This window comes from Aureococcus anophagefferens, assembly GCF_000186865.1.
Source record: "Aureococcus anophagefferens unplaced genomic scaffold AURANscaffold_20, whole genome shotgun sequence".
NCBI classification, from domain to species: Eukaryota; class Pelagophyceae; order Pelagomonadales; family Pelagomonadaceae; genus Aureococcus; species Aureococcus anophagefferens.
In genome coordinates, this window is record NW_008705580.1 from 412697 (window position 1) to 440131 (window position 27435).

General features: G+C 55.5%; 4 protein-coding genes across 4 annotated transcripts; 2 read left to right on the plus strand and 2 right to left on the minus strand.

Moving 5' to 3' along the window:
- Positions 1–2676: 2676 nt before the first annotated feature.
- On the minus strand, positions 2677–3271 carry AURANDRAFT_7420 (hypothetical protein; the record flags this gene model as incomplete). Its single annotated transcript, XM_009041357.1, has 4 exons — positions 2677–2751; positions 2803–2930; positions 2979–3053; positions 3106–3271. Coding segments are annotated over 4 exons (444 nt in total), but the record flags the coding sequence as incomplete, so codon positions are not given.
- A 2103-nt stretch (positions 3272–5374) lies between these two features.
- Positions 5375–9024, plus strand: AURANDRAFT_66183 (hypothetical protein; the record flags this gene model as incomplete). Its single annotated transcript, XM_009041293.1, has 7 exons — positions 5375–6150; positions 6181–6369; positions 6505–6589; positions 6621–6815; positions 7378–8227; positions 8384–8556; positions 8878–9024. The coding sequence occupies 7 exons, from the start codon at positions 5375–5377 to the stop codon at positions 9022–9024; spliced, it is 2415 nt and encodes an 804-aa protein (XP_009039541.1).
- A 1135-nt stretch (positions 9025–10159) lies between these two features.
- On the minus strand, positions 10160–25258 carry AURANDRAFT_72156 (hypothetical protein; the record flags this gene model as incomplete). Its single annotated transcript, XM_009041356.1, has 16 exons — positions 10160–11012; positions 11229–13628; positions 13721–14503; positions 14573–15586; positions 15648–16660; positions 16829–17426; positions 17694–20094; positions 20250–21112; positions 21178–21285; positions 21353–21430; positions 21684–22250; positions 22286–23671; positions 23736–24363; positions 24425–24538; positions 24771–24821; positions 24881–25258. 16 exons carry the CDS (start codon positions 25237–25239, stop codon positions 10665–10667), a joined length of 12711 nt encoding a protein of 4236 aa, XP_009039604.1.
- Positions 25259–25856: 598 nt separating this feature from the next.
- On the plus strand, positions 25857–27326 carry AURANDRAFT_54494 (hypothetical protein; the record flags this gene model as incomplete). The annotated part of the gene is made up of 7 exons (XM_009041294.1): positions 25857–26221; positions 26267–26430; positions 26485–26521; positions 26568–26633; positions 26688–26790; positions 26848–26929; positions 26982–27326. 7 exons carry the CDS (start codon positions 25922–25924, stop codon positions 27250–27252), a joined length of 1023 nt encoding a protein of 340 aa, XP_009039542.1.
- Between the last annotated feature and the right edge of the window lie 109 nt (positions 27327–27435).

Sequence of the window (27435 nt, forward strand, 5' to 3'; positions counted from 1 at the left end):
TGTGGGTGAGGCACATGAAAAGACGCGACATCCGGACGATTGCGAGGTGGCGCAAACGGGCAGCCTCAGGGGGTGGAATGGGGCGCGGCAGCTTCCCCCGACCCGAATTTCGGTCGCCTTCGAGTCACAGAGCGTCGGGAATCGTTCGTCATGAGGGCGATCAGATGCCCTCGCGGCACCCTTCGGCTCGAGCCGATTTGATCGAGATCACCTCACCGGCTCCGGGAGGCGCGCGGCGCCGCGGGTGACACGGCGCTCACTGCGCAATGCATGCGGCGTTCGGGCCGCGGCAACCTTGACAGGCCACTCGGGAGGGACATTCCAGGCGGTGTTTACTCGAGATGCCGCGGCCCGCTCGAGCCCTGGAACTAAGTTGGGCCTCTCGTCGGTCGCCCCCCACCATTAACGGCCGTTCTCGTCATCCACGGGCTGCCCCGACGCGAACTAAGTTGCTCGCCTTCGACCGATGGTCTTTCCCGAGCGACTCGCACCCGGGCCCGAGGCGCGGCAAGGTCCACAGACCGAGCGCCGCGCCAAGTCCTGGAACCGCTGCATCGGCTAGCGAAAGACGCGTTTTAGCCCAGATCTGACAAAACGAGCAAAGCCTGGGGGGGCTGATCTCAGATCAAGCCGGGTCTATTCGGAGCAGTTTCGGGCAAGGCGACGGACAAAAGAATCGACGCGTTTAACACAAGTTTCGACGCGTTTAACAAAAGATCTGCACGGCGCCGTCCCAAGCACACACTATCAGCAGGAGTGCGGAGGCAGCGTCTGAGCGCGGAAACGGTGTTTTGCATCGACGTCCTGCATGTGACGCCCTTCCAGCGCTTCCAGTGCGTCAGCACGCTGTCGCATACCTTCCGCGTCCCATGCAACTCCGGGGCTGCCCCGCATTCGCACGCGACGGCGGCGTTTCTGTCGTCGTGGGCTGCCTCGTCGCCGCCATGGGTGCCACAGCCGACGACAGCGACAACGTCGTCGTGTGCCTGCTACCGCCGTCGATGCGGTTCGGAGCGCTGCGTCGCCGCGCGGCCGCGGCGCGCGGCGCGGCCCGGCGCCGGCGCGAGGGCGCGGCCCGTGACCGGTTCCTGGCGGCCCGGGGCCGCGCGGAGCTCGCCGCGCTCGCGGCCTGAGCGGCGGGCCTGCGCGCGGCGGTCCGCGGCCCTGGGCCGCTTTCTCGCGGCGGGCGCGGGTCCGCGGCGCTCCGCGCGCGGTCGCGGCGCCGGCGGCTCGCGCGGGGCCTCGGCGCGTGGCGGCGGCGCTGGGAGGCGGCCGCGGGCGCCGCGGCGCTCCACCGCGGCGCGGCGCCGGCGCTCGGCCGCTGGTGGAAGGCGCGCGTCGCCGACGTCGAGGGCCCCGCGGCCGCGGCGGACGTCGCGGCCGCGCTCCGGTGCCTCCGCCACGTCGCGCCGGCCTCACGCGGCGCGCTCCGCGCGTGGCGCATGGCCGCGGCGGCGTCCGCGGCCGCCGCCGCGGACGGCGCGGCGCTCAGGAGCCGCGTCGCTGTCTGGCGGCGGCCGCGCGGAGCCGGCTCCGCCGGGGCCTCGCGGCTTGGGCCGCGGCCGCGCGCCGCACGCTCCGGCTGACGGTGGCGCGCCACGTGGTCCACGTCTAGCGGTCTCGCGCGCTCCGCGGCGCGCTCGCGGCAATCGCCGCGGCGGCCGCGGCCGCGGCGCTCGACGCGCGGCGCGGCGCGGTCGCCGCCTGGCCAAGGACGCCGGCTACGCGCCGCCGCCGCGCGCGCCGCTCGCCGCGGTGCACGCGGAGCCGACGCCCGACCTGCGAGGGCCGGAGTTCCTGGCTCGCGTGCGCCGCGAAGCCGACGCCGCCGCGGCCCACCCCATGCTCGTGAACGACGACGAGGACCTCGTCGTGGTCCAGCTCGAGGCCTCCGACGCCGTCGAGGACCACTTCGCGCGCGCCGAGAGCGCGGTGCTCGAGCTGATCCGCGACGACCGCGCGTTCCGCGACGCCGGTCGCGCGGACAGCAACAAGGCCGAGCTCGTCGTCCCCGCTTCCTCCGCTGGACACCGCGTGCTGGCATGTCGATGAATGGTCGAATCGCCGGCAAACTTTGTGGGATTGGGTGTGTGATCATGGGCCACAAAGGGAGGGCGTTTATGTACGGGAACGGCTGATGAGGCCCGAAATAAGTTCTTCCCAGCCGCTGGATGCCCCGCTGGACGCGAGGGGGTCGCGGCTTCGAATCCCCCTTCCGCGAAGCGGCGCGGACGGCGCGGACGGCGCGGACCGCGCCGCGCGGACGCGGCACGGGGTCACTAACTAGACCGAGCCTTCCGATCGTGCTCTCGTTCCTCGTTCCCTTACCTTAGGCCTCCCTTCCCTTCGATATCTCTCTGCGCCCCCGGCCGGCTAACCACACTGTCTACCCGAGTATCTCAGAGCCTACCCCACCACCCCCGCCGCGCGCTAATGCTATACTTGCGAGGTAGCAGTCCGGAGGTTAAACCCGGCGAATATTCGCCGACTAGCACCAAGATAGCTCCGTTGATCAGGCGAATTTCCCGCGTACCTAGCTGGTAACATATCCCGCCGGCGGGATATGTTAAACGGCGAGAGGGGAGCGTTTCCCAGCGCATCTATTCGGGCGATGGCTTTCGAAGCGGCTTTGTTTGGCCAATCGATTTCTGCTTTCTAAAGAACTCCACCCGCGCTCAAGACTGATAAAGTAACATGGACGGTGCCAGTCGTCTCTGATCTCAAGTCAAATCTGTTTGCGCTGGACGTCACCTAATAAACTAAAACTAAATGTGCGGGCTATTGGTCTGATATTCAACGCACCAACTTGTTTTTTAGGAATTGTGGATGTCCACCAATAAGCGCTGCTGTAATTCGCTGGTACCAGCTGCCGTAAGGTCGCCAGCATAGAATCTCAACGACGTGAGTTCCAACAAGTAGAGGGAGGTGACCTGAGGTGTAGCATTGTAAAAAAATTGTGAAGCAGGCAGGGGTGTCACAGAAGCCATAGCCCGCAAGCTCAAGCCTATGGAGCTCGTCTGTCTGGTAAACTTCTATGTGTAGCTTTGGAGCAGCTGCGACAACCTACACAAGACTTTCACGTTTCAGTTAACACATCGATTGCACCGGGTTTGACAGATGAAACGCGAAGAAGCACATCTACAGGGTGGTCAAAGATTGCGAGATTCCCCGCGCGTTCATGCGCATAGCACTGGCTATGACCCTGCCTTACGCCTTCGAGGATCCTCCAATCGTGTGAATGTTCTATGAACCAGCGCAGCTGCAACGTCTTAGTACTATTCGCGAAGTCTGTCGGATAATTTAAATTACTCGCACGACGATCGGAGACAGAATGCGCACCGGCTGTCTCGATGGTCCCAACATAATGTGTATAATGTGCGTCCATGACCGCGGGAGCGGTTGACATCAACTGATGGTATAGATGGAGTTCACTAATAGAAGCTTTCAGCAACAATGTGGTATCCCATTCTGGTATCCCATACAGACATCCATCAAACATCAGTCGATCTATCCGCAGGACGCATCTGAGCGGCCGAGAGAGTATGGCAGCCTTTGTGGTGGCGCAGCTCCGCAAATATGGGGAATTGCGCAACGATCTCAGCAGCTTTGAGGGCCGCACGCGCACGGACAACACACTGGTGAAAACGCGACATTCAGGCGATTGCGCGGCGACTCAGACGGGCGAGTTTAGGGGCTGGAATGCGGCGCGCTCGACTCCCCCGACCCCCTAAAGCTGTTTTCGAACTCGTGCAGCGACAGGGATCGTTTGTCGTCACTCCGGCATCGCCTTGTTAAAAGGTCTGGCCGGCGAGAGTCGAGATCGTCGAGTTTGTCTGGTCGGGGCTCGGGCGCCGCGGCTGCCCGCCGGGACACAGTGACGGTTCACGATTCCTCCAGCGCCAGTGACGCGAGGAGGTTGTCCCAGGACGTCCCCCGGTCGAGCGACCATCGCATCCAGCCGCACCAGGTCCTGGGACCGTTTGCATGTGGCGTGGACGCGCCGCAGCCAGGGGCAACCCGACCGCAGCGGCTTCGAGGCCTCCGAGGAAGCCGAAAGCTCGTCAGAGTGGCTATCGATGGTCACGAAGGCTGTATGAGTCGCCGCGCGGGCCGTAGCTCGCCATACATGGAGAATGCGACCAGGCTGCGACTTTTGCGAAAACGCAGCCCGGGCTGCGCCTGCGACGAAGTGGGCCGTCCGGTATCCACAGTCTGGTATCCGGATACCAGACTGCGGATACCTCGCTGCGGCTCGCCTTAACTGAAAGCTTCTAATCTAGCCCAAATTGAATCAGGAATGAAGGCCGACAAACAAATAATGAGCAACCGTTGGTGGCCACTGAGTATCCTGACTAGGGTTACATACTCTCCTGATACTTCCCTCCCTGTCTACGTATATTACAATAATACATAGCACAGGACACCAGGGGCACTTCCCCCCAACGGCCCCTCTCCAGCCCCGCCAACGGCCTCCCAACGGACAGTCCCCAGGGGCTTGGCCTCAACGTGGCCAAAGATACCGGCTCCGGCCACGCGGAGGGACCCCCTGGGTTGCTACCCCGGGCCCCGGGGAAGCGGCGAGCTGGGAGAGGACCACCACAACCAGCAGCTTTATTTGGCTGCATGATGATAGGTGGTCTAAGCCCACTAACTCGTTACCGGAAACATACATAATAGTTTATTCGACTGGTGGCAGATTCGTACAGCCTTTCGCAGCCCCTTGGCTCGCTTGAGGGCCGTCAGCGACGATCGAAGTCAGCCCGGTCCGACCCCCGGGGGGCTGATCCTAAAATGGATGCAATGAGCAAAGGCCAGTGGAAAAAATGATGGCCAACAGCATGCCACTAACCTGCCCCGGCTGAAATCTAGTTAGTTAGTCGTTCAACATTAGAGAGATAGAGAGATTTCTATCTTCATCTTCAGTGAACAGTGAACTGCATCTTGATGTTGCAGTGCACCTTACCCCACTGCGCTCCTACTGCGTATCCTGCTAGTTTTCCCTTCCCTTCCTTAATTCATTCTAATCCAGTTTCAAGTCTTATAGACAGCGAACTGAAGGAGTGACTGCCAAGCAGGCACAGAGTGCATAGCGCTCTTCTGTGTCTGTGGTGTCTGTCTGGTTAGCGTCACAGCGACGTGCCAGGTAGCACCAGGCTCAGCGAGGTTGCACAGTCGCCGGACAGTGCACCTGCTGGATAGTAGTTTGACTGACGTCATAGCGACGTTAGGAAGCTAGTAAACTATCCTAACTTTCTAGGTGTGGGCCGACGCTCGGCCTCCTGTGAAGCCTCGCTTCATTCTTTTCTCTTCTCTTTACCCGCTTCGCGCTCTTTTCTCTTCGCTTTCGCCTCCGCGCTTGCTTTGAGGGGGAGAGATGACGTCCGAAGGTGGCGAGAAAGAGGCCGCCGAGAAACGCGTTGCAAAGCTAGTCGCGGAAGCGGCGGAAGCTGAGGACAGACAGAATGTCACTCAGAAAGAGCTCAGAGAGCAGCTGGATGATACAGTTACATCCGCGCTTGAACGATTTGAGACAAGCTTCAAAGCCAGTATAGCAGAATCACTGGAGAGCGTAAAGAATGGTCTCAGGGATGAGTTTCATAGGTCACTCCCAGACTTCGGTATCATAAAGCAAGAAGCAGCCAATCTTAAGGAACAGGTGCACAACCTTAGTGACGGTCTTAACAGCCTCACAGCCAAGTTTCACGACCATGTGGATGACATAGAGAGTGCTGACCTGAAGAGGGACGCTGCACAAAAGACACACTTGCAGATACTTGAAGCAAAACAGAAGACCGTACTAAGTGACATTAGAGGCAAAGCCTTGAAAATAAAGGGAGAGTCTGTTGACACAGAGGACATAGTCAAAACAGTATTAGCACAGATAGAACCTAGGCTCGTCACGCTAGCATCAGGTCAACAGCAGCTTCCAAGAAGTCACGGACCCGAACTTTCAACAAACGAGTTCTATGGACAGGCGCCCAAGTTTCCTCAGCATCTACTACTAAGTGACCGTACCTCACACATACACGCTGCTATAGAGGAGGGACATTACTTCAAGGTAGGTGTAAACCCTGAGCTGCAACTGTCTAAGTTCAAACAGCAAAATATCAACTTCTCCCGACTAGCGGACATTGAGAAACCATGGGAAGAGTACATTTATGGTGCAGATTACTTTCATAGATATCAGCAAGAAGCCAAGAAGATAGTTTCAATCTATGATGGAGAAAGAGACATAAGTACACATGGTGGAAGAGGCTACAGCTACGTCTACATAGGCACTCAGGCAATTCTCTTTGGGAGAACAGCTTTTGATACGCTACAAGCCAGGATGAAAGAAATCCTCAAGGAGACAATCCCTCTTGAGGATGAGTCAGTGATTCCAAAGTACTCGTGCCCAGACTGGAAGGGTCCGAACAAGAATCCGAACTCATCTCGATTCATGACTCAGGAACTACATTTGGAAAACGCAGTCAGAGCTAGTAGACTAACTCTTATTTTTTATAGGGGGAGCATGGAAAGACTGAGCTCAACTAACCTCCAGTACGAGCTACTGGAAAAACATCTCGGACAGGAAGAAGTCTCAAATGGCGTATTTCAGTGGATGCAGAAAGTAATTATAGGCGCCACCGTGTCCAATCTGTGAAGCCAACAAGGGGCAAATCCCAGTCATTCACCACAGCCCATCTTGGCATGAAAACGAATTGGGATACACGCCGCTGCAGGCTCTCATGATAGATATATGGGACAGCCCTGTCAAATCAATGCTGGACGGATTCACATACATACTGGTATGCGTTTGCATAAGAAGCGGTCTGGTAATAGACATAGGCATGAAGAGACTTAACGCTGATCACTTCATCGACGCCATCGTTAAGGTCTACATGCTAATTCGGTATCTGAAAGGACACCGTGACCTGGCACTTACTTACACCAAGCAGGGGAGTGGTGCTTCACTACTATTCGCTTTGAGCGAAACCTATCCCGAACTTACCCATTTACCTTCCTGAACTTCAATCATCAAGTTGAAGCTACAAACCCCTGGAACTTGAAGAAGCCAGTACAACGTGCTCCTTGGCGCCCGCCGGTCGCAGCCGCAATGACACCGAACGGAGAGGCATGATATGGTCATATGGAAGCTAGCACCAGGGAGGGGCTGCCCGGCCCCTGATATAGGGCTCGGCGCCACTGGCGCCGCCTTGTCCGAAATTCGTGCATTGTGGCCGATTTTGAGAGAAAATTCTCCGATGGCCGTCAAAATTTGTACTGCGCGCGCGGCCGCACGCGTCCGTAGGCGTACTAGAACGCCCAAAGAAAACCTCGCCCCGCACCCAAATCTAGTCTAGTTAGTCGGCATGCTGTCTACCCTAGTTAAAATAGATGGCCTTTGCAATGAGTGGTGGAGACGCTCATTTGCTCGCGCCCTTTGATGGGAGCTGTCAGAGGGCGTTTGTTGCTAGCTTGGCAGCACTGCACCGAACTAGCACCTCATCAGCAGCAATACCGCTAGGTCTCTTGGGGTTTCGTACCATCGGAAGCATGCGGCGCGCGTTACTTTGCCAGGGTGCAATTGCTTGGTCGGCAGCTCTTCCCCTGCTTGGAGAGGGAATAGAGACAACACATGTCACGTCTGCGCGTCACGCGTATCGTTGTTCGGTGGCTGCAGGGTTAGGCCATGAAGCATCTAGAGAGGTACTAAACCGAAAGACCGCCGATATAGTCTCTATAATTCTCTCAGCGGCGCATCGACTAGCAAATACCTCTGAGGGGTGCAAGCAGCTCTCTATAACAGGGCTTTTCCTAGATTTGCATGAACAGCCAAGAAAGTCAATAGGCAGGCAGCTCGATGAAAGTCAAGCAGTCCTTGCCGGGCGCATCGCAAAGGAAGCAACTCGCCTTGAGCTACGCAGGAGGCGCCACATGACTCCAGCGGCAGCACTTCGCACGCCGGTTGCGGTCGAGCTTGTGCACGCTTATGATAGTGCCGCTCTGAAGCTTGCCAGTTGTGGTTTCTGCATCATAGATGGCGGACTTTCTCTATCAGACTCCCGTATGCTCTATGACCACTTCAGTGGCGCTCTTCATCGTGGTGAACTGTTTGGTCCTGTTAGCAGTGATGCGTGCAATAAAGGGTCCTTTTCTCTGTCGATTCCCATAATCGTTGGCGCGGGACCTGGGCCAAATAACGAACTCATAAAGCAAGAAGTAGCGCGCCATCCTTCCAAAGCTGGTGCGTTTGCCAAGGCGTGTGCCCTGCGCAACGCTCTACGCGTATTAATTGGGCTACCTTCAGAGATCATGGACAGGTTGAATGCAAAATGCGGATCTTTGGTATCTTCTGAGGTTCCTCCGACAGTCTTGTGCGCATGCTATCCGCCAATCACAGGCGCCTGCTACCACAGGCACAAAGACTGGTATCCTTACGAAACCTCAAATCACCGATATCTTACAGTCATGTTATATCTGAACCCGGACTGGGCCGAGGCAGATGGCGGCGAACTTGTAGTTTATAATAATTCTGGCATACTCGAAACGATTCTCCCCATTGCCGGTCGCATGGTCGTTTTTTTTAGCCGCACCATTTGGCATGAAGTTCGGCCTGCCAAGATGCGCAATCGTTTCGCGTTTACACTCTGGGCCGACAGCGCCGAACTGGGGCCTGGCTCGAAGAGGGCCTAAGCGCCAGCTTTGCCACTTGGATCCGCTGTCTGGAAACGTCTACAAAACGAGTGCTGAGAATCGACTCGTTCGAGCTCTAGAGCTCAAACAAGCTCACAACCGATGCCTTCCATGGAATTCATAACGCTACTACACCACATGTGGCTGTCGAGCTGAGCTGCAGTAATTTTTAAGTTGAACCTCACCACGCCTATGTTGCAGTTATGGAGGTCGTGTGGTCCATATGAGCCATTCGAGGCGCCTAGAGCACCGGACAAGCCGCTCCATCGGTCTCCGAGCACGTCCGTGAAGCCCTGCGGCCCATACACTGCCCGGTGGCGGCTGCTGACGACCACTGTTTACCGGTAACGCAACATAGGGCCGTCTGTTCAACAACTTCAGTATGGGGCTGGGCGGAGCTCCACGACGAGCTCTCTCTCTCTCTCTCTCCCGGGCCGGCTCGAACGCGGGAAATTCGACGCCTTCTAGTTTGGACCCCACCAGCGGACCCCACCCGGCCCCCCAGCGCCTGAGTAAAGCCCCCAGCCGCCGACCAAAAATTGTCGGGGGCGTTTCGGGTTCCTTGGGGTCCCGCCCGGCTCAGGGGGGGGTTCTGGGCGGGGTTCTGCCGCCGCCGGCGGCCGCGGAGCCTCGGGGCTTACTAGAACAAACTAGAACGGTTCTAGTTCCAGTATGCGGCTCCGGGTGCCCGGAGTTTCTAGCCACGATGCGAGACACAGTTACCGCGCCCGGCCTATCTGGAGAGGCCTCGGGGTGCGGGGGGGTGGTCGACACAACAGGGGGAGCGAGGGGGGCATATCAAATCCTGGAAAGACCTCACCTCAGAACGCAACTCATCGCCCTTCAGAAAGGCAAGGTCCCTGGCCTGATCAAAAATTCGATCCACGGGTGTCAAGACTATACTCCGGTCTGAAGCCGGCTCCCTCTCCCCCCCCCCAAGCAAATTTGCAGGGACGTAAATTTGGGGTCAGGGTGTGAATCAAAACTCCGGTCTTTAACCCGGCTTCGGTCAGTGTTGGACGATGGCGCGCGCGCCCAACCCCATGGTCTTCAGACCTGAAACTTGGCAGTCTTAATCTCACCCCCCTTCTCCCAAATCGTGCCAATGCACACCCTCCCTCGAGCCAAAATGCAGTCGCGGGGATCGTCCATAGCTTGATTAATTGAGATTGCTGGGTTTTACGTAGTGCTTGTTAGAGATATGATATGATTTGCTGACTCGGGGTCAGGGGGCTCCTTTCTGCGTTTCTCCTCCTCGATTATCTCGTCATTAAGGTCGCTCAAGAAACCGTGAAGCCCTTCCTCAGAAAACTCTGATCTATCAGAATTCTCATATGGTACTAATTCAAACATCAAAGCCGCTTGGCAGGAGTATGTCGGTATGGATCGGCGCAGACAGGGCGGAGCCGTCCTCTGACGACATACCCATAGCCACATAACTCATCACTCAATCCCAACCCTTGGATGTTAGTAGAAACCATATGACCCAAAAAATATAAGCCGCGCCACCCCGGACCCCGGGGAAGCGGCGAGCTGGGAGAGGACCACCACAACCAGCAGTTTTATTTAGCTGGATGATGATAGGTGGTCTAAACTCACTAACCCGTTACCGGAAACATACTGTACTGCCGTAAATGCAATTTTTTACGTGAGCCGTCGCCACGGCGTTTTTTCGCGTGTGTTTTTTAAGCGGGGCCGTTTTTTTGTCTTATTTTTTTTTTTCCGCCGGGGGTCCGAGATGCAAACGGCGTCGATTTAGACTAGAAAAAAAATTGAGCCTACAGTCACCCACTTTAAATAGCCAGGGAGGGGCATACTGGCCTCCGATGCCAGTGTCATCTACCTAGCACCACACAAACACAGCAAGTACCAACTCCAATCGCAGTTGAACATGGTTCCAAATCTGAAACCTAGATCCCGAGCTAGATAACCTGATAACCCTGCCACGTTTGTCACAAAGCGCCGGCGAAGTTGCTAAGCGACAAGGTCTATTTGCCAATCAGATCATTCGACTCGCTGTTTTCTGGGATTGTGTCGGTCGGATTGCCAAAAAGCCCGGGCGGGAGCCAGACGTTGCACGAGTCATCTCCGAGCATGAAGCGTTGTGACGCCAGCTCGAGGAGTTCGCTCGTCGGGGGATTGTGCCCTTGAGTGGCTATCATGAGGCCAAAGGAGCCAGCCTGCCACACAGCGCCATCACGACCGCCAGTGCCGGCATCGTCCCATATGAGCCTGGGTGGAGAAGTAATTGGTCTGCACCACTTGCGAGGAACGCAATGAAAGTCTTGAGTGGACGGAGCCTTCTCATCTCCAGTACCAACCATGCCAAGAGCGACCTACACATTTTAGTTGTCATTACGTGCAATACAGCAAATTGGTGCTCTTGCGCTGCTATGCGCAAAGTCAGACGATGGTGGTATGGCCGCCCAGACATACAGATGCTTGTCGATGCGCTTGCCAATCGTGTTCCACACCTGGCGCCAGCGAAGCGGCGGCGGGAAAAGCTTCGCTACGACAGTAGCCATCGAATCAGAGGTCTTAAGTCTCAAAACGTTGAGGTCTGTGACCTCCAGGGTCATACGATGCTGCTTGGTGTCTCGTGCGGGATCTCTAAGGCCCTTGTGTGCATAATGACCAAGATTAAGGCGATGTCGATTAGCCTTGTGGAGGCCGAGGCTGACATTCGGTGCCCAGACACCGCACTCCGTATGCGCGCCAACGCCACGTGATGACCAGACATAATTGAACTGAGTCTGCAAGTGCGCCTTGACCTTAACCTTCGTAAGTGTTGCCTTGGAAACGGCCTTGAGAGCAAAATTGCCCGCGCCCTCGCGCGCAACAGCGAGTTCAACGATCGGCTTGGGCACAATGCCGCCCGAGGGTACTGTAGAGGCAACAGCGCCGGCCAGAGATCTGCGGCGGTCAAGCTTAGCAGCCATTATGTCATAGTCCTCGTCATCGCCACCACCCATGAATGCCAATCTGAATTCCGGCAAGGTCAAAAGGCCATCATTATCACGGTCCAGAAGACGCATGAGCTCGTATATGCGATCAGCAGACAAACCAGACACACCGAGCCACTCGAGTCCACCCCAGAGTTCGCCACAATTCACAAGCCCGGTGCGATTTGTGTCGAAAGCCCGGAACGCATCGACGGCATGAAGATTTTTGCCTGCAATCGCTGTTGCGACACGTGTTCGAGTGCAGCGAAGTGCGAGGCGTTCAAACTCATCTTCGGCACGAAAGAGCGCGGCGAGACCAAGGGCATCTGATGGAAGATTTGCCACGAAGGTTGAGGCACCTCGAATTCTCGGGTCCCCTGCACCCAACGCTAGGCCGGGAATTTTGGGGCGACGCCGACAAGCACGCACTTCGTCGTACCATATCTTGCGCGCCATGGGTTCGGTGTGTTGTACACCAGCTCGGAGCACTGCATCGACAGCCGCATCACTAAAGTGATGTTCACTGTCTAAAAATCGCACAGCCTCGAGCACGGATGTAGTCTGGTACGCTCCACGTTTGCTCGGTACTATACGCGAGCGTGGGACGCAAAAGACATCAAGTGGATAACCTGGGGCACTTGTATTGTGAAGCATGATGTCACAAGCCGGCAGGCCTGGCGAAAAATCCACATACCGTCGCTGGTGTGTGTGCGCTCTGACTACCTCCGCCTCGGGCAGCGACAGGATGACGTAAAAGCGATTTTGAGCTGGTCTGTAAACCGCCCGAGTCAGAACCGCATGCTTGAAAGCCTCGAGCGTGCAGCTTGTCGTAGACATGTCTAGAGCCACAGAAGGTCGCTCGCGCAAAGGCACGTCAAGAGCTTCGAGGGCATTATCTAGCGAGTCACCCTGGAGCTCGCCTAAGGCGTCAGCATCCAACATGTCAAAAGCCCGTGCAAGGTCAGTTTCATTGTGAGTTGATAACGAGGGGGGGCGTGGTAAACATGGCATCTTAGAAACATCGCGGTTGCTGTCAGGAACCCACTCGAGGACCACCATCGCATTCTTGAGGCGTCGGTGGGTGTGCAGGCCCCAAGCGGCTTTATAATAGTTTTCGCTGAAGAAAACACCCTCTGGGAAGCTGCAGGTTCGAGGTGTCTGACCAATCGCTGTGAAGACGCCAAATGTTGACAGGGGCTTGAAGCATACTGGCACTGCCTGTATCCCAAGTTCCTCGAGGTACCAGGTCGTTGGCCCTTCAGTGTCACGCTGATATTTGCGAGGAACGAATTCACAGGGAAGTTCCTCCTGTTCCTGTTCCTGTTCCTGTTCCTGTTCCTGTTCCTGTTCTTGCTCTTGTTCCTGTTCCTGTTCTTGCACCTGTTCTGAGTTCAAGGAGCATACTTCTGTCATCGGTGCGGAATCGGTGCTCGCCCCGACCCCATCTTCGAGACTCGATTCCGCCCCAAATGGCCTTGACTGATCAAGCACATGAGCAATGATTTGACGGTCATGATCAGTGACGATGAGAGCTCGATGGCATTCAACAAGGGCAGTGAGTTTAACATGGAAGTCAACGGAAGTTGGAATCGTGTTCTCGACTCGGTAGTCAAGTCGCTCACGAAAGACATCTAGGCTGGCACGATCACGTGGCGTTGCGGCGACACTACCGACGCGCCGACGAGCATCGCCACAAAGCTCACGGTACGCATTCTTCCGCCAGATATTGGCGAGTCTTTGTTCACTCAGGAGATTGAATTGAATTTTCTCAGAGCGCATCCCATTGAGGACAAGCCAGCCCATCAGCTCGGGGAGGAGCAAGCCATCTTGATCTAAGTTCCCCTTGTTTAAGTCTGTTCGGAGTCGCTCGAGATGGGTCAGGGTGTCCATCGACGAAGGTGTCATCGCAGTGGCGACAAGATTCAGTATTTCAGGAGCTACGAGAACCAGCAGCGTCTGGCCTTTCCCAATACCACGCATTCGAAAGGCGCCTTGAGCATAATCCCGAAACTATGATGAAATACAATCAGCGTAACATAATGGTATCCAAACAATAAAAAACAGGATGGGTGGGATTTGGGGGATTCGACACGGTGACTCACTGTCATATCCTTGGCAAGCGTGATAGCAGCCCTTGAGTCAAGTCCTTGCTTGATGTCCATGCCCGTCGTATGGATCTGATCATAGAAGCAGAACCTTCGCTTGGCAGGAATGCCACTCTGATCGAGAGGCAGTGTGCGGCACCCGTCTCTCACTAGTATCATTTTTCGGTCCGCGTCGTCTAGGTAAACGACCCCGTCGAACTTCTCCGCGGGCAACGTAGGGAGCGAACCAAATTTGCCTTTCCCGAACAGCAGTGCCTCGGCAACGTCGCGATTCCCATAGCCAGTGACAAGGGCACCGGTGTCGATCAGCGCAGAAAGGTCGCCCTGAGCGCAGCGTGAGAGGACGGAGTCCGCATTCCAGTCATTCGGAAGCGGTGCTGAAGCGCAGACACTAGAGTCAGATAAAATCGCAACCATTTTACCATCGGATTCGCGTTCGTAACAGCATGCACCGAGCTCCAGAGGCAGAAGCTCTGAGGGCGTGCCGCTGAATCCAAGGCGAGTCCCAAAAATGAGGTCGCCGCCAAGGTCCTGTCCACAGGCTGAAAGTTTGAGCCCCTGGTGAGCACAAGTTGCTGGGAAAACGTGTGTATGTAGGTAGTGGCGCGAGACCAGCGGGACCTTGCGCAGTAAGCAGAACAGTGCATGTAGCTGCTCCTTGTCGTGTACATTTACTATGTGCAGTGGCCAGATGTCGTCATATTTCATGCCACTGCAAAGTCCATCATCATATTCAAAGAGCAAGTCAAAAAGCTGGACCTCAGATCGTCCGGCCTTGACCTTGGGTACACGAGGCTCGCCCCCACCTAACCCCCCGGGGCCTCGTACCCTTCCACCGGCAACTCTCACCCAAAGCGCAAATTTTTTACACGCAGGGCGCTTCTCGTACGGCCCTGTTTCGGCCGCCATGGTCTCCCGTAATAACCTGAGGACAATTGCAAAGTCAGTCACGCGAAGGCCCTCATAACGGTATGCAAGAATTGTCAGTCCGATAACCACATCTGGTTGGCTGAATTCCGAGGCGCGACTCGGTACATCTTTGCCCACAAATGGCACGGCGCAAAGACGCCGGCTCACCGGCGTACGTGCATCGTTTAGTCGCTCAAGGTCGCAATCAGCAAGCAGGCCAAACGAGACGCGATTGACCTTACCCAAGACGAAGGGAAGAATATTTCGCAACCATTCAGACATGAGATTGAGGAGCTTCACACCTTCATCATCAACGTTCGTATTGACGGTGGCTCTGTTTGCTGCACCGCACGTTGCGCCACCTTGCGTTAGGTAATCAAGTGCGACAGCGTCTTCGATTCCACGAAGTCCAGCGGTGCGCAGGTAAAGCAGTGCCCAGCCCGCGAGAGGCCTAAGCATCTTGGAATCGTAGAAGCGTCGACTCAGCACTACCACATGCGGTGCTAGTTGTACAACTTTATCTTTTATGCCATCCCCGAGAGCGCGCTTGACAGTTTGAAGGTGATTGTGGGCTTCAATCGATTCAGAAAAGTCGCCAACGCTCAGGTCATGGCCCGCGCAGAAAAATATTGCATCGAGGAGATGGTAGGGCGCAAGCCATCGTTTCCCGAGCGCACCCGTAGCGGGGGACACAGTGAAGTCGAGCGGAGCCTTGCTACCCAGTGGCCAGTTGAGCTCCGATTTGAGAGGATGGAGAATTAAGTCCACTTCATCAAGGAGACAATGACTGCCATTGAACAGGTGCAGGACTTGGGCGCCAATCTCAGCTTGGGACCGAAGCACAACTTCATCAATTTCAGAGCCATCGGCGCCGCGCCGGCGCCAAAACGAGAATATTCCCGTCTGTTGCTGTGGACGTTGTACTCCGAAGACTGTACGCGTGATCGAGCTCATCTAGCAATTCAAGCAGTTTAAGCATGAATGATTTTATAGCAGTCGGCGATGCACAAAGCACCGCTCGCTGAAGAGCAGCACACTCAAGCTTCTGTGAAAAGGTCAAATTTAGCTCTGTATAGCGGTCGAAACGTAGGGTGTATACAGGTTTCTTCACGATGATCGAAAAACGCTCTCGCATTGTATTTCTAGAGAATTCAAGGAGAGCGTGTGGCACGACTTGACAAACGAGCCGCGCGCCATCGCCTAGGAAAAGCGCAAGGAGAGGAGATACGACCGTCGTCTTACCGCCGCCCATGATCATTTGCTCGCAGTGTGATACGCCCTTGCACGCAGAGGACACAAAGGTTTCGACTAGACGGCACTGCGCAGGTCGCAACAGAAGGCCATGCACGAACTCAAAGACCAGGAGCCGCGGGTCAAAATGAAAGAGCGCACCGTCACCAACGCCATCAAATCGACAGTAGGGTCGCCTTGAATCAAGCTCTTCGGCAAATGCACGTGATCGTAGGGTAATTTCAGCAACATCGGGCACCGCAGATACCAACGCAGCACAAAGTGACTCGGCTGCTGCGCAACATCGACCCAGCTGTGCAGCGCGGCTCGCAGCGAGGAGCGCGCGGACTGAAAGCTCTCGCACCACAGCAACCCCTCGGGCCCCAAGACTTGGATTGGCGTCATTGAGTTCACCATCACCATGTGTGTCGAGAAGCTGCTCTACCAAAGATTCAAACCAAAGGCCTGCTTCAAGTCCACCACGAATCTTTAGAGCCCATGCTTTATCTCTCACGCCACCGCCACCCTCCCCAGCGGCGAGGATGGACAATTCTGCCGCCTTCTGTGTATAGGCTGCATCTGCAGCACGCAAGACTAGCAGGCGCCGCGTGAGCTCAGCGACGCGTTCAAGATGCGGCTGGGGCGCTGTAGCCGCATCGGCAATCTCGCTTAGAGTCGCAAGACCACGGATCATGGGCGTGGTACGCTCCCTTTCTGCTGCTGCATACTCCGCTGCATCGACCTCAAGACGCGCAAGTGTGCGCCTAGCAACCACTGATTGGGCAGCAACATTGGCACCTACCTCAAACGGCAACCTTCCAGACACCTCAGTCGAGCTGGAAGGGATTCGCGTAATGAGCTCTGTGGTGAGGGGTAGAACAGAAGCCAAGGGACGATCGCCGCATGCTATGACATCCGCGTCACAGAACTTCGCACAAAGCAGTGCAGCAGTGTGGACTTTTGTACCTGCCTCGAGTCTAAGGCGCGCAGGATCCACGTCGGTGGCTCGGTGTACTGCACGTTGTGGCATTGCAGTGTCAGCTAGATATCCAACACTGCGCCAAGAGCGAGCACCATTTGCGATGACTGCATCGAGAGCAATGACAGGAAGGACCGCTTGTGCCGGGTGCGCGCGATATCGTGGAAGACGCGCTAGGTCTGCGCGTTTGCTTGAGAAGTACTGTTGCACGTTCCTTAATAACTTCTTCGCAACGTCCTGTCCGGCAACTATAGTCGTGAGCTTGAACTTGCGTGTATCGTCAAACTTGGGCATGCCAGACACGAGTGAAGGTGCCGCACATGCCACGTCTAAGATTGCTCGGAGTTTGCCGGCAAGCGAACCTGGAGGAGCTTTGACGCCACCACCGCGCGCATCTTCGGGGAGCAGCGCTACGAGATAAGAAGCCAGTAGATATGGTGAGTCTTCAGACCGGACGCCAAATTTGAGCGTGCCCGTTAGCAATTCGTACAAAAAGAGAAACCCCAAAGCGCCTTTGCCTCCCTGAAGTTCAACGCCGTGGTCGAGTACCGCACAGAGGCGTCGGCAGCATGCCACGCCCGTGACCTGAATACACGAGATGTGATTATGTGGTAAAAAAGTTGACACGATTAAGAATCTCGTCTAGACAGTTTGACTTAGCGCAGACAAGTCTTTTAAGTCTTATAATCAAAACTGATATTTGTTTTACAGACAGTCCTTTGCCTCCTCGGGCCGTGAGTAGCTGAGTGTCGCAAAGTTAGCCATAAACGACTTCGCGTCTAGGCCCACAACACGCGCTGATGCGTCCGAGGGTGGGCCCTCTGGACGATGCTGCGGGTAACGCAGACTCACTCTCCACACTGATGCGCCCATAACGCCCAGCTTTGGCTCTCGTGGCGCATCCGCGCGGAGAGCAAGCCGCAAGAGGTCGCGCCGATTCAGCAGGAGCCAGCCTGCCTCGTCACTGACATCGACAACACCTCGGGCGATACCACTTAACGATTCTATTGCCTCGAGCTCATCACGGGGAGTGAGACGGCACGGCATACTGACACGATCCCGTGACAGAAAGTAAAGACGCGCGTCACGGGTAACGTCCCAAGCGGGCATCATGACGTTGGCAACGGCCGCAGTCACAAGGGCAAGCCGCAGGCGCGTGGCTATAGCGTCGGGCGCTTCATCGTAGGAGAGTGGGCGGAGGCGCTGCCAGAGCTGGAGCTCGTCAGGAGACAGTGGTGCATCCGTGACGCAGCTCGTGCAAAGGCGAAACGCGTCGGCATAGCGTCGCGAAAGGAGGCGGACAACTAAAAGATGGAGAGCAGATGCAACAGAGGGCGCAGCAAGACACGCATGTGAACTGTGGATCGGATATAAGTAGTGTCGGGCATCTAATGAACTGAGGTTTCCTAGCCACTCAGTATCACGCCGATCAAGAAGCATACCTCGGGAAGTAACCGGTGCTGATTTCTTGGATGCGTGACCAGCTCGTACTTCGTCTGCACACAATGGCTTCGCAGTCGCCGGCACCATGGCTACCAAAGACTCATCACGTCCCTCAAGAACGAGCGCGTGCGGACAGCCACGAATGAGCTCGCTAAGTGCATCATCCGTGCCTCTATAGACCTTAAATCCAGGGTGATCTACTGAGTTGAGATCTCCATTAGGGGCAATAGCAAACTTAACACCAACACGTGGAAGTTCTACCAAGCTTGGGTTTGCAACATCACCGGGGCCAATCCTGGCGCCATAACTCCAGAAAAGTACATGAGAGAGATCGTCAAGACAACCAAAAACATGCGCTATTGTATGCAACGGTGAGTTTGGGGGTGCGTGAATTGCATTAAGAAGCGTCATGGGTGCCACGGTAACATCAACTGCGGCAAGGCCGAGTGCCTCCTCAGCCGACCCAGCTGAGAGAAGCGTATCGCTTGCGTGTCTTGAGTAGTCGAAGCCTGTGGCGACAAGCGTAGGCATCTGCCCAGCGTGCACCGTTTTTAGAGGGACGCGCACTGCAATAGCCACAGCAGATGCTTGACCCATGCCAGTAAGATCTGGTGCACCTATATTGACGAGACGGACTCGAAGAACTGAGGCAGGTTCAGCACGTGGCCGCGGGGCTGAGATACTGTCTTCTTCGCCAAGAGTATCCGAAGCCGGATAGCCGACGAGGTCGTTATTGGCATTTTGCCAAAATACATACTGGTCAAGAAGTGCTCCAGGCAACAATCCGAACAAAAAGCGCTTTGGAATGTAAGCTTGTTCTCCGAGATCTGCATGCAGATGACGAGAGACAACTAGAGAGGGCTGTGGCGGCGCAGGCCTCGCCGCATCACCGACCGAGAGCGAAGGGCAGGCGCCAGCTTTTGCGTCGGACTCTGTGCGCGGCGCGGCCTCCAAGGCGAGGCCACCATCGCTGTGCATACAGCGGCTGGCGTCGGATGCAAACACCAGGGTCCTGTAGAACCGCCGCCCGTGCTCAACTACATTAAACACGTGGACAGAGGGTGGCGATCGGATGACCACCACCTCTTTCAATGTATGTACGACGGATTCGATCGCATGCGGCACAGCCTCTTGGTCCTTCTTTGAGCGAACATAATTCCAGGGCCGTCTTGCTTTTGAATCCACGGTTGAATCACCTGACTGGCCTTCAGCAGTCACCGCTGTTTCATCTTCACGCTCGGCCGCCTCAGCGGCGGCAAGAACGGCCCTTTCTCTCAGGTCCAGACTAGGTTTCTGTTTGAGCTGCCGGATCGTTTCCCGCCGAGCAGCGCGTTCGGCTACAGCCTTGGCCTTGGCTTCAATTGCGTCAAGTCCATCCGTGGATGCTGATAGGGGCGCGTTTGTCACCTCATCAACATTTTCCCCCCCGTCAGAAATAGCCTCAAGCTTGTCGCTTTCGTCAAAACTATTCTGGAAGGCATTATCCGCATCTGCATCATTGCTGGCGGCCTTGGGCACGTCAGCAGAGGATTTTGCTTGAAGCACCGCAAAAACTTCATTCGGTGCACCAGCGTACGTCCAGCGACCACTAAGATCGGCGAAGTAGCGTTGTCGCACGGGCTCGAATGCGGCGGATATCCAGGCGTGTATTCCATCGGTCGTCGCTTTGGGGGCATAAAGTTTGGTGGTGCCAAGTGCTGCGGGGAATCGCTCCGAGTCTGCGTCCCAATGCTGGAGATCATGGCGTCTACCCACGAGTCTGAGCCACGACCGCCGTGTAGTGTTGCGGACCTCAGCACACTGAATCCGCCTGCGGGAGTATTTGCGAAGTAAGATGGGATGCTCATATATGTTCGCGCGTGTCGCTCGCCCTCACGAGTAGGAAGCTGTCAAATTTCAATGGGGAGTAGGAATAAGTTGTGTTCGCGTGGCGCGCTTCGGAAGGAGTTTAGATTGAAGTTATACAGTGCGCCGAATAAATGCTGCTCGGACGAAGGTGGACCAAAAATATCTACAAAATCGGGTAGGCGCCGAAGGCGGTGATCCAGAGATCGCACGGCATGCTTCTTGAGCGTGAATTCGCCAAATTGGACGTTCACCTCCGTGTCAACTGCGGTAGTTGTTACCCGCCTGAGCCACTGTTCGAACATCTCTGCCGGCCGTGGTTGAATGGCAGCGGCAAGCTGGGAAGCCTCCGTGTCAGGCACGTACCGACCCGCACATCCAGGAAGTGCCATGGCATTCCACGAACGTGCAGATAGTTGTGATGCTACAACAGTGCCGCATCTTGCATTCAATTGTGCGGAGGACAGATCCGGGTTGTCCTCAAGGACCTCACTACGCCGCGTGAAAGTAATGGTACGAACAACGGCCTCGAGCGCTTCAGCGCGCAAAGGTGCTGAAGCATCCTCGAGCCATCTTATCAGCCCTCGACGATGGCGAGCAAAGATATCACAAATTTCGGTCTGGGGGACCCCAAGCTCGGCGTTGTGGCGTTCGACGAAATCGGCTCGATTTCTCCCGCATGGCAGACGAACGTCTTTTCCATCTTGATCGATGGGCGGTGGAGGCTCGGGTTCCGAGTCGAAGGTGTAGTGCACATTTAGAAATATCTGCGCCGTGAGGAGAGTTGCCACTGATCTCTGGTCAAGATCAGTTTCAAGGGTGTTCTTGTAGACGTATGCAAGATGAGCATAGACAATGCATGCCGTGCCCAACTGCTGGGCATTAGTCGCGTGGCGCACCCAGTGTGCGAGTAAAGGGAAAGCGCGTAGTTGGAGCTGATTATGCCACCTCATCACTGCGGCATCCATAATTGCCAGCGATGCCTATGCACCCAAATCTATAGGACCAGGCAAGCTTGTGAGCATATCGCCAGACCCAGCTATGGCACCTCGTCACAATCTAAACCGCGCGTTTCTCCTAGCCACATCATCTCTGCAGACAGTGAGTGGTCTCGAAACGCGTGCTTGCGCAGGAGGAAAAGACAGAAACTCTCGACCTGCGAATGATTGGACGGCGATCAGATGTCTTCACTGAGGAGGTTGATTTTAGGCACGGTCACTCACACGGACAATTGTGCGGATAACATAGAGAAGCACAGCTCCTGTCGTTCGCGAATATCGGCCCGTGTCGAGGTTGAGCGCCTGCGAGTTGGAAGTGTTGGCACATTGAGCAAATATGAATTTTTGAAAGGTCGTTCACCACACAGTTCGCTGCATTATCAAGAAGGACATCAAGTGAGCTGACTAGCCCCGCGGGCGCGCAGCGAAGCTCATTGAATAGAAGCCCACAGGGCGTCGCAAGAACACATCTCTCTGGTGCTGGCACGGCAGTCGGCAGGCCAATACTAGTCGGCGGACGCCAGAGGCCTGGCTCAAACAGGCAAGCATCAAGAACATCACGGAGTTCAGGAGAGGCAAGCGCACGAAGGCGAGCGTGATCGGAAAAAAAGCGCAGAATCAACGGAGTGCGAATATATGGTGCAGTCAGATATGATAGCATAAGCTCCGAATCTCGGCCGTTGAGGTGGCCTCCAAAGTCGGGTAGATGTCGAACGTGCAGCACATCTTCCTCTGTTTCCACTCTCGCACCAACGAGCACGCTGGGGTCACCCCGTGAGGGTGGCACCCGTGGTAAACTGCCCAGACCGACGAAGTCTAGGAAATGGTTCCAAGTCGATCGCTGTTGTCGAGCCTCCTCAGCTGTGCGGGCACTGTTCGAAGCTGGTGCTACAGTGAGAACCTGACCAAAGGCTCTGCAAATAATTGGGCGTGGTGGGATTTGATAACCAGCCTTGCGTTTGGGCTTAGGTTTCGGTGTTGACACCTTTGAACGCCAAACCAACACGCCATCCTCAGGTCTCCATGCGCGGACTGGTGGAAGAGCGTCAGACGTAGGCACCTGGAGCGCCTTGAACGCGAAGACCACGTCGCGGAAACAGGCGAGCTCTGGATAGGCACCAACCTGCAGAAGCAGAGCTATAGATAGGACCGAGATACATTATTTAAAGAAGACCCCGGCGACGATGCAAGTTCTTGTCGCTCTCCCGTAAGATAGACTTCGGGTTGGTCAAGGAGTGGCATGCCTGTCTGGAGACAGAGTTGGTTAAGAAATGTACGGTCACCTGCACCAAGGATGCCCGCACGCTCGAACGCAAATACCATGCCCTCGGTTGGTACTGCCGCTCGCAGTCCCGCGAAATAGTCGAGAACCATCGTGCGAGCTGCACAGAGGTTGGGCTCGGCGAAGGCTGAATAGCGCGATTCAACATCATAGACACCAAGATCGAAGCCGAATGGTGACGTCGGGCCCGGAGCTTCGCCCGAATAGTGAAGAGAAAGCCAACTGGGCGTGTCGGCAGCTCGCCTGCGTACCACTGCATCGGCAACAACAGCTATACATCCAGAAGCAAGAATGCGCGCCGCATCCAATGATCGTGTCACGGTCACGGAAAGTGCTGTGCATGCTAAATGGCGTGATGTGCGCCGCAATAGGTCAAGGAGGTCAACTTGAGTCTCGCGCCGAATTGGACTCCGCCGCCAAAAGCACCCTGTTGCGGGCATCTGCGCTCCAGTCACTGCATTGTAGAGAGGTTGCGGCAGCGGTAGCACGCGTGTGAGAGTATGCATAAGGAGCGCAAAACGCATGAGGTAAGTGTGACGGATCAGGTGGGCCTGATTTGCAAGAAGGCTGCACACATCACTAGTGCGGCGCAAGAGATTTGCAGCCGATTCATAGCTGTCAATGGTGTCCGGTACCATGCTTAGTTCGACGGGCAAGGTTATTGGTGGAATTAGGGCCGCTCCCGCGAGGGAACTAACGTCAGTATCACGGCGGAAGCGACCAAAGAGTGGAAAACACGCCCCACCGGGTGCTATGAGCCCACCCAGCGCACTTCTGTAAATGCAAGCAGCCGAGGCTGCCGCGCGCACGCCATCATCCAATGATAGGGACGCCTCCAGAGCTGCACGTCTCTTGTCCAGCGCGATGCAGCAATCGAGGCAGACTTGAAGCGACCTTTCGCCGACTAGTGATCCATCCTCGGATGCTCGCTCCGCGCATTCGCGTGCAACACTCTGGCATGCACAGTCGAGCACCGCCGCATCACATGCCGACAAAGAGGACGCGTGATCGAGGTCACGCTGTGCCATGACCAGGAGCTGAAGCCGTGTGAGTGTGAGGTACCCGTCAGCTGCCGCGCTACATTCACCGATTAATAATGCTGCTTCGCGCAATGCAGAGGCAAGCAATGCGCCGCCTGCTGGATCGCCTCCACCCACGCCAGGGACCCAAGCTGCCGATGTACTAACGTTGGCCTGAACGGGCCGCACACCGTTGAGTGTGGGGAGGATGCGCTCATAGAATACGCAGGCATCGTGCATCGCCTACAGATATTGCGATATTGGTGTACATTCGCCCCAAAGATTTCCCATGCGGCGAATACCTCACGCGACACTGGTGCATTGCGTGCGGAAAGACGAGAAGTCGGTAGAAGATGAACCAGATTCCTCCATCCTGTAACTTTTCCTGGGGCACATCTGCTATCATGATGGCAGCACGGGACCAAAGTTCTGCATTTCCTGGGTCGACCTTAAGATCGTGATATCGTGCCGTTGCAACTCCGTCCCCACCCGCACCGCCCATACCACCGCTATTAATGAGTGCGCAATCAAAGGCACTTGGTCGATCTTGTCGCCGACGAAACGCCATGAGCACAATCGCCACTTGCGGAGGGTTCGTCCCTGATGCGGCGCCAAGCCATCCTAGTGGGAGGAGTACTACCTCACCTGGTTGAACGCGTGTCATTCGTGCACAGCAGTAGCAAGCAAGATCGTGTACACCAGCTGCGTCCTCCGCGCCTGCAAACCGCGCAACCCGCTCGCAGCTTACCACAAAGTCCTCTAGCATAACACCAAGCGTGGTCGCCGCCACCGTCTGTGGTGAAAAACTTAAAAGCGCAACGCGCGCGAGCTTTGCCGCAGCTCCAGCGTTGTGCAAAGCTTGCGCAGCTGGCATCATTTCGTGATCCGAAAGCTTCTGCATGAGACCTCGATGTGCCAGCGTCAATCCCGCAAACCTACGCAAATCTCTATAGGCCGTGTCTACTGTCGACAGGGCAACGCCGCTCTTGATGGCACGCATCTAGGCGGTATGTTGCACAGTCAACTACCTTGGTCTTGCCTTGCGTCAAATTCGCGGCCTTTCCAGCCTGTACTGCCGAATCTCCCCTTGCAACGACGGGTGTGTACGTCCTATAAGAGTAGCACTATCATGTGAGCTTCATGCGTAAATCACTACAGAAATGAGCCAGCACTGCGCCATGCTCGACGTACGAGCGGGGAAATTCACCACGTTGAGTGCCGGAATCATCCTCACCAACGAGCCACTGGCCGCGCTCAGCTGATGACTGTGTAAACAGCTCCACGACGCAAGTCCATCTCGTCGCTCCGAGATGCTGAGAAATCGTAAAGAGCACGCACATACCTTGTAGTTTCCTCGAGAAGTGTAGGTGGCGCGCATGGGACTGACGTAGACCTATCAGGCAAACAAGTTTTCCCCATCGAAAATTATTCAGCGGACAGTGGAGATGTAACAGCAGCCTGTCACTCAACATATGACCCCTTGCGAGGGTCGTCCCTGTGTTCGGTTCATGCTCGGAACGAGACGTTTCACATGCTGTCTCTGTCGGTCGTTTCAGGTTATGCGCTTGCGTGGCAAGCTGAGTTTTCTTCAAGTCTGGCGGCAGGGTTTCGGTTGAAATAGCTCTTTCTCTACAAATATCACAAAAAGATGAAGGGAAAAAGCCTCGCTTACCGCCGATCTCGCCCTTCCACCAATCACCGGGCTCGCGTTCGGTGATCACTGTTATTCGAGCGCCTGCCTGGAAGGTGAGCTCCGTCTCGCTCTGACCCAGGAAGTCATGTTTTGCAATCGCGGTGATACCGCTGCTCATAGCCAATATGGCGCAAAATGAGCACCGAAGGATTACATGTACAAGCAAGCACCGGGATAAGCCGGGGACCCTGGCCAATAGTGATTGGCGCCGTTTGGGATGCACGTGGTACCGAGGAAATCGCAAGGGCCCTGAAAGGCGTCGATAGTGGCCTTGACATTTTACAGCGGCGTCGTCCTTGGGACGCTGTGGCCTGCGAAAGACACGGCAAGTTGCAGTCAGCATACTCCGACGACTCCACGCAATTAAGCGCCATGTCCGCCGCCGACATCGCGCGGTCCCTCGCAGGGATGCTGCATTTGCATGTGACCAGTGGTTGCTGGAGGTCGCCACGTACTTCGACCCCGCATGCGGACAATCAAAGTGCGCTTGGCGATAAGCCAGCTATCTAGGGTGCCTACATTCCGCTCCTTGGGCTATGCTACCCTAACTCGGGACTATGCTATCCTCCCTATGCTGGGACGCTCATACTGACCTATGCTGGCTATGCTAAGTCTGCCTTATACTGGCTATGCTCATGCTATACTATGCTGGTGCTTCATACTAGCATACTCGGATTCTAACACTCCAAAGCCAGGTCGTCCTCGTCCTCGACCTTTGTAGCTGCACATGTGCATATCATTTTGTCCTGTAAACATTGGGCCTGGTAAATCTGAGCCTTCGTCAGACCACGAGTGCAATCATGGGTCCATGCAACTCAAGGTCCGGTAGGGTTAATATTTACTCAGAGCAATCGACGCCGATCACGGAAATCTCGCAACATGGCCCAGGGACTGTGGCGTTTCTGGAAAGATATGAGTGCTCTTTTACCCCGACCGAAATCCTCGGTTCGGGTGCTTATTCAACTGTCTACAAGTGTGTTGATAAAGAGAGTCGTGAGGAATGTGCCGCGAAAGTTATCCAATTAAAGAAAATGGCGGAGGATGAAGTCGATGCCCTTCACATCGAGGTTGGGATACTGGAAGAGATAAAGCATCCAAACGTAGATGGTGGTACGCTATGGTTCCGGCCAATCAGATCCACATAGGTTTTAACTATCCATGGTTTTTTCGAGGACATCGCTACGACGAATAATCCGTCGCCCAAAGCCTACATTGTTACTGAGATTCTTAGAGGAGGAGAACTATTTGATCGAATAGTCGAGCGCACATACTATTCAGAGTACGAGGCACGCAAGGTCATCCAGATTCTGTACCAGATCATCGTTATACAGCCGGTTCTAGCTCACAGTCATACATGTCATAGGCTTGATGTGATGTGTCATCTTCATGCCAAGAATATTGTGAGTTCGCTCTTGTAACAAAACTTGTTAACTCGGCATGAATCAGGCTCATCGCGACCTGAAGCCTGAGAATCTTCTCCTGAAGTCCATGAAAGACGACCACGAACTCAAGGTCGCGGATTTTGGGTTTGCGGCACACACCGCTAACAATTCCCTTGCGACACAGTGTGGGACTCCGAATTACGTTGCACCAGAGATTCTTGAGAATCGGCAATATGGTTGCGCTGTCGACATGTGGTCAGTAGGAGTACTTACATTTGTCTTGCTTGGCGTGAAATCTGAGCTCAACGCGTCGAAGGCCTATAAGATCCAGATCAATTTTGTAGGTGGTTATCCACCATTCCACGATGACAATGAAGCCAAATTGTTCGAGCGCATTAAATGCGCGCAGTTTAACTTTGACCCCCAGTAGTGCTCGGCGCAGCAAGCTTTTCGAAGGGACGATTGTGTCTTCGTCTAGGTACTGGGATGTTGTGAGCGCAGATGCCAAGGATTTTATCCGAAAGTTGCTAAATAACAATCCCGGTGTGCGCCTTACCGCTGAGCAGGCCATTCTTCACCCATGGCTCGTGAAGGGTGATCATGAGTTGATCACAGTTCATCTCGAGAAAACGATGCGCCAACTCAGGAATTTCAATGGGAAGCGGAAATTCAAAGCGGCCGCTAGGATGGTCCTCACCACGCGAAAATTCTCGAGCGTGCGTTGCCCCGCCGCTAGGCCACCCTCCTAGGAGGGGGGGGGGGCTTGGACCGGGGCTGGTTATTGTACCTCAGGATAGTGCCGGAGGCGGCCTCCGGGTTTTGTACGTACAGAGCCGGTGTTCTGTGTTTTATAGTGCGCTTTGGGGCTTTTGGGGGTTAGGAGAACGGAGTTCCGCGAGGTCGCGCGTGTCGGTTTACGCGACAGCATCACC